Source organism: Phaenicophaeus curvirostris, chromosome 1 (assembly GCF_032191515.1).
Source record: "Phaenicophaeus curvirostris isolate KB17595 chromosome 1, BPBGC_Pcur_1.0, whole genome shotgun sequence".
Taxonomy (NCBI): domain Eukaryota; kingdom Metazoa; phylum Chordata; class Aves; order Cuculiformes; family Cuculidae; genus Phaenicophaeus; species Phaenicophaeus curvirostris.
The window spans coordinates 200260627-200274144 of NC_091392.1; the positions used below are offsets into that span (position 1 = coordinate 200260627).

Below are 13518 nucleotides of genomic sequence, written 5' to 3' on the forward strand. Positions count from 1 at the left end.
AGTTTTGAATTTTTGTATCTCTTAAAGGAGACATGCTTATTGCACAACTGGTCCTTTCTCTGACTAGGTGAATGATAATCAAAAAAGTGATGATGCTTCCAAGAAACAAATTGATAAATATAATGAATTGCACCACTTGGTCAAATGGTGGAGCAACCACTGCAGTCTCTAGGAAACTGTCCAAGTAAGCTAGAATTCCCTGTAGACTCATGTTTTTTATACTTTTAGGTAGAATTAACTTGTACAAAACCTGTAAAACAGTGTCACCCACCACATCTGACCTTGCAACCTCATTTTATTCCTTGCAGCACTGAACAGCCTTAATACGGTATCTTCTAATACTCTGAAGCTAGTAGAATGAGTCTCGTATGTAGGCAGAAATCTCCAAATTGTATCATTCTGTATGATTCTGTCAGGTTATGTAATGAGCTCTGCAATTCTTATGACGTTCCTCATACCCACTATTTCTGATTCAGGTTAAACATGCGTCTGTCAGGTTCAGAGTGTATAAGCATTAACACTATCTGGTTTGCTGACACAGTGAAAGAAAGATCAGCGCCTGTGTATGACTAATACAGGATATAAAATAGAGACTCCACCTTGGATATTTTTATCATTTGTTTTCCTTTCCCTTGACATTTGTTCCACTGAGCCTTGCACGTGTGGAAGAATGATAGGGGAGAGTCCATGCTCCCTCATTTCCTTTCACGTTCACAGAGATGCTGATCATCATGAACAGCTATTAGGTTGTCCAGAGGAAATACGTCTGTGTTCCTATTAGCAATAGTTAATTTTCACATTTCAGTGTACTTGCAATATAGAATCTTTTTCATTCAGTCGCCTTAAGGCCATTTTATTCTTTTGGCATCAGTTGGTATGCAGCAATATCATAGAAGGGTATAGGACTAGGTATAGTAACTTCGTGGAAGAGTCAACAATGAAACTGCCTCTTCCCTTTAAAAACAAAGTAACCTGCTGCAAAAAAAAATCAGGTTTAGATAAAAGAATCAATTAGTTATCAAAGATGCCGTATTTGCATAAAAAGGAGTGCTTCACCTTATAAGGATTGCTTTTGTTTTCATCTGTACCAAGCAGTAGGAAACACTTTGTGTGTAGTGTCTAATTTGTTAATACATTGATAAGATAATTTTCATGTACAGCAGAGTAGGAAATGCTCATTAAGGATGCAATAATTCTGCGCAATGTTCTTTCCTGTTTTCCATGTTTTTTATCAAAAAGATACATAATTTGATTATTCTATTCTTTGCAGCCTAATTATCTATCAGATAAACATATGGGATTCCTTACTAGTACAGGAAAAATATCCATTCATGTCTGTATTTGTGCAAAGACTTGATTGTTTTGTTGGACTCATGTACTCTATAGCTATATGTAAAAATAAAAAAGCAGCAAGCACTGAGTAAATACATAGGTTGGAAAAGTCCTGGTTGGGATTCTGTTGCTTGAAAGTACTTACCTTTAATTTAAAAAAAAAATTATGGCTTTGTAATAACAGAGTGTCCAGGAAATCACAACATCACAGAATGACTGAGATTGGAAGGGTGCTCTGGAGATCCTCTGGTCCACCTTCCTTGCTCAAGCAAGGCCACCTAAAGCTGATTGCCCAAGACCGTGTCAGATGGCTTTTGAATATCCCCAAGGACAGAGACAGATACATGATGCTTTTCAAACAGAATTTATGGCTTGACTTTTGTTTATAGCTTATCCTTACCGTGACTTTTGATTAGATTTAGCGGTTATCATCGATTACCAATTTTCCTATCTTCAAAACAGATATCATAGATGTGTTCTCTAGGACATAGGGAATTGTTGCTGGTTTTCTGGATTCATCTGGACTGGTAGCTTTTTTTAAGTCTTGACTGAGTTCATTTGTTATCACATTCATCTCTGCATCTGCCATTAATATACCTAAAAAAGAACAGAACAGATTTATGTGGTTACAATGATATTCTGTATTTACTTTTTTGTTGTTGTTGGAGTCTGTGCAATTCCAATAAAATTTTATGCTACAAAGCTTGGACTGCTTTCACATTGCTTTGGTCCAAAGGTCCACTCTGCGTAACCCAGTGAAAATAGTGCTCATGGATTCATGGACAACCTAGTCTACTGGCAAGCACTTGCGGTTTATATTTTTCCCCTTAAATTCCTTTTTACAAAGCTTTTACATAAGACTGTATAGTGTTTTACTGTATGAGAATAGTTAGAATATAATTATTTTGATGTATATGAAAGAAATTGTCAGGGACTTTATTTTAAATTGCAAACTAATTTTGCAATATTTTAAACAACAGTAGTTTACTTATAGATGTGATTTACCAGTAGACATTCATTTTTTTTATACTAATTTCTTATTTTTCAATAAGTACGACAGTTCTTCAGTTGTGATCATAATATCTGCATTAACATCTGAAATATGGAACAAAGCCATTTCATAGGTTTCTGGGATATCTCAGTATTTTAATTTTGAAATGGTGATGGGAATGTTTTTAATGAAGTTACTGTCCAAAAAAAGGCTACCTAGAAAGGAAACTCTGTAAACAGAAAACATGCTGAAATGCACGAAGCTTTGCTCCAGTGAAGTTGTAGTGGCGTAATTCTGATTTTCTTTTTTTTTTTTTCCTTTTTCTTGAATTTTAGACTTATCCATGGCAGTGCAAAAATTTTCACAGTCTTTACAAGATTTCCAGTTTGAGTGTATTGGAGACGCTGAAACTGATGATGAAATTAATATTGGTAAGTATGTTCTGTGCTCTGATTGCCGTAACATTTGATATTTTTTTTTAGATGTTTAATATGATATAACAAGTATATTGAGACAGTTCACACCTTTTTTTCTAAAGGAGCATAGAATCATAGAATAACCAGGTTGGAAGAGACCCACTGGATCATCAAGTCCAACCATTCCTATCAAACACTAAACCATGCTCCTTAGCACCTCGTCCACCTGTGCCTTAAACACCTCCAGGGAAGGTGAATCAACCACCTCCCTGGGCAGCCTGTTCCAGTGCCCAATGACCCTTTCTGTAAAAAAATTCTTTCCTAATGTCCAGCCTGAACCTCCCCTGGCGGAGCTTGAGGCCATTCCCTCTTGTCCTGTCCCCTGTCACTTGGGAGAAGAGCCCAGCTCCCTCCTCTCCACAACCTCCTTTCAGGTAGTTGTAGAGAGCAATGAGGTCTCCCCTCAGCCTCCTCTTCTCCAGGCTAAACAACCCCAGCTCTCTCAGCCACTCCTTGTAAGACCTGCTCTCCAGCCCCCTCACCAGCTTGGTTGCTCTTCTCTGGACTCACTACAGAGCCTCAACATCCTTCTTGTGATGAGGGGCCCAGAACTGAACACAGTATTCAAAGAACAGTCTCACCAGTGCCGAGTACAGAGGGAGAATAACCTCCCTGGACCTGCTGGTCACGCCGTTTCTGATCCAAGCCAAGATGCCATTGGCCTTCTTGGCCACCTGGGCACACTGCTGGCTCATATTCAGTTGGCTGTCAACCAACACCCCCAGGTCCCTCTCCTCCAGGCAGCTTTCTAGCCAGACTTCTCCTAGTCTGTAGCCCTGCATAGGGTTGTTGTGCCCCAAGTGCAGGACCCGGCAGGACCCGGCATTTGGCCTTGTTAAACCTCATGCCATTGGACTCTGCCCAGCGGTCCAGCCTGTTCAGATCCCTTTGCAGAGCCTCCCGACCCTCCAGCAGATCGACACTTCCACCCAGCTTAGTGTCGTCCGCAAACTTGCTAAGGGCGCACTCGATGCCTTCGTCCAGATCATTGATGAAGACATTGAACAGGGCTGGACCCAGCACTGAGCCCTGGAGACACCACTTGTCACTGGCCTGCAGCTGGATTTACCACCATTTACCACCACTCTCTGGGCCTGGCCATCCAACCAGTTTTCCACCCAGGAGAGTGTGCGCCTGCCCGGGCCAGAGGCTGACAGTTTCTCAAGCAGAATGCTGCAAGAAACTGTGTCAAAGGCTTTACTGAAGTCCAGGAAGACCACATCCACAGCCTTTTCCTCGTCCAGCAGCCGAGTCTCTTTGTCACAGAAGACGATCAGGTCAGTTTGGCAAGACCTGCCTTTTGTGAACCTGTGTTGACCGGGCCTGATCACCCAGTTCTCTTGCATGTGCTTCATGATAGCACTCAAGATCACTTGCTCCATGACTTTCCCTGGCACTGAGGTCAGACTGACAGGCCTGTAGTTTTCTGGATCCTCCCTGCAACCCTTCTTGTAGATGAGCACAACATCAGCCAGCCTCCAGTCCAGTGGGACTTCCCCAGTCTTCCAGGACTGTTGGAAGATGATGGAAAGGGGTTTGGCCAGCACATCCACCAGCTCCTTCAATACCCTTGGATGAATCCCATCCGGCCCCATAGACTTGTGGGTGTCTAGTCGGGCTAGCAAGGCTCTGACCACCTCCTCTTGGATCATGGGAGCCTCATTTTGCTCCTCTAGCTCCTGGGTTTGTACACAGATGGAACGACTTCCTTTACAATGAAAGACTGAGGCAAAGAAGGCATTAAGTACCTCAGCCTTTTCCTCATCTCCTGTCACTATTGTTCCTTCTGCGTCCAATAGAGACTGTATGGTCTCCCTAGTCCTCCCTTTATTATTTATATATTTATAGAAGGATTTTTTGTTATCTTTCATAGACTTTTCCAATCTGATTTCTAGTTGAACCTTAGCCCTTCTGATTTTTCCCCTACACAATCTCACTTGCCTCCTGTAGTCCTCCCAAGAGGCCTCTCCCCTCTTCCAGAGCCCATAAACGTTTCTCTTCTTCTTGATATCACTCAAGATCTCTCTGTTCAACCAAGCTGGCTTTCTCCCCTGCCGGCTTTTTTTCTGGAACATGGGGATGGCTTTCTCCTGAGCTGCTAGGATTTCCTTTTTGAAGAGCTCCCAGCCCTCATGGGCTCCCTTGCCCCTAAGTACTGTCTCCCATGAGACTTTGCCAACCAGCATGTAACAAAAAGAAAAATTTCAGTGAGTAGAAATGATGTAAGACTTTAAAAATACCTGTCAAAAAGCTGTGCCTCCATGACATAGCTTGGTTCATTGTAGAGGAAAGTATTCAACTGAGTCTACTATGAATCTTCTAAATTCTGCTGGTATTTTTAATAAATTTTTAATAATAACATAGGTCTGCAAAAACGTCTTAAGTGCCTAGTAAGACATAGGAAGTATTTAAGGATCTAACACCAGGAATATGTTCTTTACAGCTTGTGCATTCCTAAGTATATAGATGTCTGAACTTTTGTCAGTAAAATTTACTGGCTGCTTAATGTTCTGCCTCTGTGCACACACCGAACTTCTGCGTTTGCAGAACTGAACAGCTTAGCTTGTCTTGGACATGAGCCTCTTCAATATCATCAAAACAGTCTTTCCTCAGCAGAATAATCCCGGAAACATTTCCAGGATTCAGAAATTCAACTGGAGTGCTGTAGCTGAGAAAATTGGATTATAATCCATTTTCGGAGTGGTTAAATTCATTGTCATGAGCTGTACATACCACATGACCCCCATGTCTCTCCCTCAACATCTGAGGGGAAGGACAATGGTTATTAAAGTGTAGTTGCTTCTAAAAATAATTTGGCAGTACAAGAGGAAATATAGGGATTGTTAGTATTTTTTAAAAAGGATCTACATTATGCAGAGAGGAAGCTCCGATTTAGGCTTTTCCAAGCGTGTCTCCTATGATAACTCTCCGTTATACTGAACTCTCCGTTCAGTATTTCCCTTTTCCTGACTAATTAATCACTGGACTCAGCTGCTTGCTTTCACTGGCAAGGTTTGCCTTATCCTCACCCTACAATGCTGTGATGGTTAGCCGTCTTTAATGACAGTCTTCTGTTTGGTCACTGTCTTCCACTAACTTTTGGCAGGGGGATGGGAGGGTAGGTTTAATTTTACTGAGACATAAAAGTAGGGGAGTGAAACCGCTGAGCTGCTTCTACCCAGACAGAAAACTGCATATGTTGTTCAGGTCTGTTGAACTTTGAAAGAGAAAAAAAAAATGAATGGTGTGTATGAGCTCTTTTGCATTCTGCATATTATTTCTTGGCTGTTAAAGTTAGCTGTACATATTTTATGCATTTAAACTAAATCTACAGTATCTTATTATGTGTCATAGATTGAGTGAGTGACTTTTTAAAAAAAATCAGGTGACTGAGGACAAAGACAACTTTCATTGGCTTGTAATCTAGATGTAGCAAAAAAAAAAAAAAGACGTTTTATTGTTTGGACATTAAACAGGCATTTAAAACTATTTAGGGAAAAAACAGAGCTCATGAAGCTTGACAGCTGATTTATTTCGCTTGGAGCTTCAAAGAAAGGATTTCTAGCTTCTAAAGCACCCATTGCCTGATGGATTGTCATGTACATCAAAGAAGCGTATAGAGGGAAAGGTAAACTGACAGGAATCAAATTCAAGTCTAACAGAACTTGAATGATACCACGTACTTCTATATGGCAAGGCTTAATTTTTGATCTCCCTAGAGCAGTGACCTAGAATTTATCCATATCTTTAACATGCCCCAACAAGCTACATGTTTGCTTATCATCAAAGACAGCTTTGTATAGATGAATCCTGCTTTCTGTTCCTGCTTCTGCCTTCACCTCCTATTTTAAAGAATATCTATGACTCTACAGGCCACTGGGAAGTTTTACTCAGTCTGCAGTGATATTCTTGATAAATTTAGTACAAAACCACTGCATATATAGGGGCTTAATACAAGAACTATATTCTGAAGATACTAAAATATGTTTATATTTCAAGCCTGGTATTGGAATACTGCCCTAATCCACTTTAGCAGTGGAAATTCACCCTCTAAATAAGGCTTGTTCTTTCAAGATGCGATTATTTCTGTTTAAAAAGAAGTTGTTTCAGCTTTTTTCAAAATTGAGATATGCGGTTATTTTTTGTTGGTTTTTTTTTCCTTTCTTTCTTTTCTTACCAGTAATAAGCATTTGGAACTGAATTAAGGGCTCCATGAATGTGTTTGGTTGGGGTTTTTTTGAGGTCTCTGAGAGTTGAAGGTCTCTGTTCAATAACTAAGCACAACATAATTTCTTGCTTTTTTTGCCAACCTGATCTCTAGTAACAGCTTTTAATTTTACCTATATTTCCTGTAACCTATGCTTTTTTAGATGCTCTCTTTATACAACTCACCTCTTCCAGTGAGCCCATTAGAGAAAATACGTAAGAAGTAGTTATAGTTAATCTCTATGACGCTTTCAATATAAACAGAATGATGATCATGGTGTTCTTAATATTTTAATCAATCTATTATTTAATCCAGTGATTACTTGGTTTTTTTCGTTTAATTTTTCAAATGTTTGATTTCTAATTTTTATGATTTCTTTCTTTTTGTTTACAAACGTTTAATTCTTCCATAGAAGTGTTTTTATTCCTTGATAAAAAAAATCTACTTGTCTCTTCTAGAAATTCTTTTATTAAAAACCTGAGCATTTAAGGTTTCATGCTATAAAAGCTCTTCCAGATTTTCAGACATTTGACAGCAAAGTGAGGTTGGGAAACAGTGCTCCCCAGCTTTACTAGCATTTCTCATGAAAAATTACACAGCTAGCAAAAATTGCCAGTGTTTTCTATTCGTCTGTTTTGAGACACACTTGGCAGCATGTGATCTGCAGCAACACAAAGGCTGTAATGTTGTATAGGGCTGAACTAATTGCTATTAGCTCCAGTTGCATGTGATTTTCCCAAGCTGTCCTTTTTTTTATGCAATTGAAAAGTTATGTAGAAAGTTCATCTTCAAAGCAAAAATAGCACGATGATTATCAGTGAATCATTAGTACTGAAAAGACACGGTACCTTTACTCTGAGGAGAGGATGTTTCTTCTTCTATCTTAGTAACAACTGTGCATTCCTCAGTGTGAAATACCCAAGACTTGACAACGCTTTGCCATGCACTCTTCTGGACATTATCCTGTGCACTGTTACCTTCAGCCTCATTTGCAATTACTATTTTGCACAAAGATTAAGTACTTTAAATTGACAGTGAGTGTGTGTAAAGGTGATCAGTCATTTTTGAGGCCAAATGAGCATTTGGTGCAAAACAATTGCATGATTTTCACGTTTAAAAACTTATAGGTAATTTAGAATGTTACACAGATGGAATACGTGCCAAAACTATGTTTTTAATGAACAAGTGGCTTTTCCTTTAGTATATGCTGTACGGGCATAAATTTTGCAAGGAGAAGATTTGCCCAGCTCCTTCTTTCCTAGTATTATCCAGCTTATGCCACCTCATTTCTTCCCCAGAAATTCCTCTGGTTTTATCCTCTTTCTTCCGTTTGTGTTATCTAGATCGTGGCTGATGGAGATAAAAATAATAAAAATTACTACTTAATAGCATTCTATCTTCTCTAACATGACCTTGTCTTTTTTGTATTATGGCTAATTATAGCTCAGTGAGATTTAATAGCAATGTAAGACTGTTGTATTCAGAATTAAAAGAAACCAAGACAAATAAATGCAATCTGTTATTCTGACATTTTACTTCAGTATCTATTTTTTATTAATGTGTGCTGTTTAGGAAAAAGCAGTGAAAAGCTTGTCTACTTCACCCTATAACTCCTGGTCTTGAAATACTTTTTTTCCCTGAAGACAGCTATATAGACAGGTGTTCAGATGCTTGATTTAGGCATGTCATAGGGCTGTGATCATCTAGGGAATTATTACTAATTGAGCCACAAGGAACAGGTCAGAAGTTCTAAAACATGGAATCTTTCCTTGTGGGAAGTGAATCCTCCTCTTGCTGCTACCAGTTGTGGCTTCTGATCTTGCTGACTCACACCTCAAGTTGTTCATGGGTTTAATAAATTGCTAGCAACTAACCATCTACAGAACTGTTAGCTCATACTAGGCAATTATGTGGTATACAGCAGTAAACTTAAAGTTGAACTTTAAAAAATAAACTAAAATGTACTGGGGAGAAAGAACTTCAAAAAACCAACCAAAGAAAACTTTAATAGTAGTTGTTTAACTCCACTGCTGTGTTCTTAAGGTTCTCTTGTTTAACAATGACGCTAAGAGGTGGATCTTCTCTTTTGTACTGGGCATGCACATGCACAATGTTTTTGAGTTAGCAGCTGCTCTGCCCACTTGGAGAGCCTGTCAGAGGATAAGCATCCTGTCATTCAAAGCTGCAAACAAAATATTCTTGGGAAATTTGTATATAAAATTACACAAATAAGGAAATAAAAGTTTCTCTCCCCCTATCTCTTATAAAGGCTAATTGGCTTTAAGAGGTGCCAAATTCCATTTTTTAATGGTATAAACTGTGATTGTAGTGCTCTATGAAAATGAAAATTTTGAAAAAAAAATCTATAGGAAGACCTTTATGTCTGGCTAAAGTGTGTGCAGGCAAATCTTGACAAATCAATCTGTGGACATCACAATCTTCAAGTTAGAAGACCCTTTGGAGCCACTTGGAGAGTAATCAGGAACCTCAGAAGGTAGCTGTCAGGCAAGTCACTATTTCAAGCCACTGAATCTCTGTTGTCTGTGGCGTGCAATGGCTTCATGAATTTGCCTGGCTGTTTTGTAATTATTATTGAATGCTGTTGAACCACCTATTGTCTGAATCACTTGGATATCTTACAGGTTGTCTCCTTAATCACTTGAGACTAGCTTTGATGTTCAAGAAAGTTCCTTTCTTTTTTAGAATTAATATTCTACCTGCTTTCAAATGAATTCCCCTTTGCAACTGGATTTCTGAATGAAATTGCCTAATACCAAATAAGTCTAAAATGAATTCCTGTGTTTCATTTCTTCTACTGCCTTATATAAACCAAGGAAAGAGGAGGATCTTGCCACCACCCTGAGGGAAGAGTTCCAGGGGTCAACTGTTTTAGTGTAGGAATCATCCCAATAACTGTTGTAGTGCATGAGTTTGTTGACCTTGTGGAACATATTAGACACAAGCATATTTACAAAAGGTGGAGTTTTTTTAATGGGTGGGGAAGGATTGAGTCCTACATTACCATAGAAAGCTATTTGCAACTGAGAGTGAATTTGCATAGAATGATTGGATACTGTTTTTCCACAGTAATTACCTGCCTAGATTTGTCAGCTATTTTTCCCGTAGCTGGAAGAATGAATTTTAAGATTAACTTTTTAGGTGACCTTCAAAGCAACTATGCTTAAGCTTGTTAAGATCTGAGTCACAGGACAGTTTTCTTCGTATTGCTGTTGTACTATTTTTATCTACAGAAGTTAAACAGTAACAAACTATGGGAGGAACTCGGTGCAATCAGGGTGTGAAATGCCTTAAGTATTTGTGTAAAATCTATTAAATCTTTGGTACCATTATTTTTTTATCACTGTTGAATATTTAAACAAATGCCACCTATTTCCAGAATGCTGTTGTTTCTTGACTCCAAGAAATGGGTGATGTTATGCTAGTGCTAGGATCCCTTGGAGGCTTCAAAACAGCATCTACACCCGAAAGAGAAGGTTGGCATTCTGTTCTGTTGGTCCAGCCCAGAGTTCTTATCCTTGCTGTGGAAGGTCAAACGAGCTGACAAAGGAGGAAATAAAATTATGTAACAATAGGCCTTTATCTGTGCAGGAGAAAAAGGTAATAAAAGATCAACAAAACAGGCCTTGTTTTTTCTTCTCCAAGATGTGTGTCAAAATGTCTTTAGAATTTGCATGCTCCATTCCCTGTTACTTTAAGATACATATTCAAATGAAAGAAATTAGATTGAAATGGCTGATGCAGTTACTGCTCTGTCTTTCGTACTCTTCTGTGAAATACATCTGAGTCACTGCAAGCTGGATGTGGCATAGGAGATCTCAGTCACTGCAGTTTACATCCTGGTGTGCTACGGGAGTCTCAAATTCCTGCTAATTCATTTTATTACATTGAACTGGAAACTGTGGTGTTTCAGGCTGCCATTTGCCTTAGATCTTACGTTGTTTACTGGAAGATGTTGAGGAAGGCAATGGACAGCATTCTGCTTAGGAAACTGTCTGCTTCTGGCCTGGACAGGCGCACACTCTCCTGGGTGGAAAACTGGTTGGATGGCCGGGCCCAGAGAGTGGTGGGAAATGGACTTAACTCCAGCTGGAGGCCAGTGGCAAGTGGTGTCCCCAGGGCTCAGTGCTGGGTCCAGCCCTGTTCAACAACTTTATCAATGACCCGGATGAAGGCATTGAGTGCACCCTTAGTGCACTTAGTTTGCAGATGACACTAAGCTGAGAGGAAGTGTCAATCTACCAGAGGGCAAGGAGGCTCTGCAAAGGGATCTGAACAGGCTGGACCTCTTAGCCTACAGAAGAGGAGGCTGAGGGGAGACCTCATTGCTCTCTACAACTACCTGAAAGGAGGTTGTAGAGAGGAGGGAGCTGGCCTCTTCTCCCAAGTGACAGGGGACAGGACAAGGGTGAATGGCCTCAAGCTGCGCCAGGGAAAGTTCAGACTGGAAACCAGATAGAAATCAGGTAGATATCAGAAATAAATTTTTCACAGAAAGGGTCATTGGGCACTGGCAGAGGCTGCCCAGGGAGGTGGTTGAGTCACCATCCCTGGAGGTGTTTAAAAAAAGGGTAGACAAGGTGCTGAGGAACATAGTTTAGTGGCAGATAGGAATGGTTGGACTTGATGATCCAAGAGGTCTTTTCCAGCCTGGTGATTCTATGATTCTATGATAGCAGTAGTTTTAGTTGTCCTGGTGCATGCTGCTAAGGAGGTTAAGTAAGTTAACATTTGATACGAACAGCTGACTAGACAGTATTTAAGTCCATGCCATTCATGGATAAAGGTGAAGTATCTGTTGTGTCCCTCATTAATAGTTTATATGCTGGACTCTTGTAGATGCATTGTACTTTGCTGTCTTTGTTCCATGTCTTCAACACATCCCTTTTTCTCTCCTTCATGGCATAGCTTTATTTCTGGAGTTGGGCATCCCAGTGGAAGTGCCTGTGGGGGGACAATCTGAGGACTGGAGAATTGGCTTGTACTTGAGAATTGGTTTGAGAATAACTTGTATGCACTGGTATTGTGTATAATACCCTTCTAGTAAAAAGGCGTAACAGTTTAGAGTTGTCAGGTTAGTATCGCTCTTGCACAATAGGCACTAATTTTCAAAACCAGGTAGTGGTTTAATCAACTCAGCTTTGGAATGTTAATCTTCACTTTTGTGCAAGTAAGATGAAGGATTTGTACTTTCTGCAATCAGAAGTTTTAGTAGAGAATAGAGTTATAAGTACATGAAGTTCTTGATCCATTTTTAGGCCTAAATTCAACAAAGCCATTATGACCAACCTAACAGTTGTTGGAGGATTTGGTGGTATTTTTCCTAATTAAAGTGTTTCACCATTGAAGTTATAAATGCAGTACATTTTACAAATCAGACAAACAGTATTAAGATTCTCAGCTGCATTCTGAATACATTGCTTTTCCTTTTGCTTCCCCTGTTTTTAAGCACCCACACACAAATAAGGTTTGTACAGCTGGAAAGAATGAAATACCATTTTTTGCCCTTCACTTAAAGTATGGATATGCCTCTGAAGAATCATGGATTGGCAAGTCTGAAATCTAGTCATAATTACTTCCAACTGCTTTGTTTATGGAATGCTAGGACTGAATATTACTTTTGCAGCTTAAATATATTGCACAGTGGTTATTTCCGATGTTGTCGTGTAATTGAGCTGTTCAAAAAACTTAAGCATGAAGTAGCTATTGTGTTCTTACAATGAAAGATTTGTATTCATACTCAATTTATATCACGATCCTTTCTGTTGGGATGTGGGTGAGGAACAAAGGAAAGCAGGAGAGGACTGAAAGAATCTCTGATTTAACCAAAATCCACGTTTTGCCTTATCTATTTCTGAATGTTCCATGGTTTTTAAAGTTCTTCTTCTTCTAACAGACTGTGGATATGATGGCATCATTAAGGTTGGAAAAGACCTCTAAGACCAGCAAGTCAAACTGTCAGCCCAACATCACTGTGCCTACCAAACCATGTCCTGAATGCCACATCCACAAGTTCTTCGAACACCTCCAGGGATGGTGACTCCACCATTTCCCTGGGCAGCCTGTTCCAATGCTTCACCACTCTTTCAGTAAAGAAACTTCTCCTAATATCCAGTCTAAACATCCCCTAGCACAACTTAAGGCCATTTGCTTTCATCCTGTTGCTAGTCACGTGGGAGAAGAGACCAACACCTGCCCAGCTACAACCTCTTTTCAGGTTGTTGTAGAGGGCAATAAGGTGTCCCCTCAGCCTCCTCTTCTCCAGAATAAAAAACCCTAATTCTCTCAGCCATGTCTCATAAGTGCTCCAGACCCTTCACAGGGTCTTCACATTAGTCAGCTCTAGAGAAGTCTGATCTGTTCAAGTCAAAGATTAATAGCAAATTTGTTTAAGATAAAGATTAATCAGATTAAATGATTTTTTTACAGCATAGGAAATTATGCTGTTAGTTTGAATGGGTGCCAATTCAAGCTGCTAGGATTTCAAAATAAGT

General features: G+C 39.6%; 1 protein-coding gene across 1 annotated transcript in view; it reads left to right on the forward strand.

Moving 5' to 3' along the window:
* Positions 1 to 13518, forward strand: part of ARHGAP42 (Rho GTPase activating protein 42) — a 166416-nt gene that overhangs the window by 34802 nt on the left and 118096 nt on the right. Inside the window, exon 2 of the mRNA XM_069883489.1 lies at positions 2659 to 2754. Coding sequence (XP_069739590.1) covers positions 2659 to 2754 — 96 coding nt within the window. The remainder of the gene's footprint in view (positions 1 to 2658; positions 2755 to 13518) is intronic.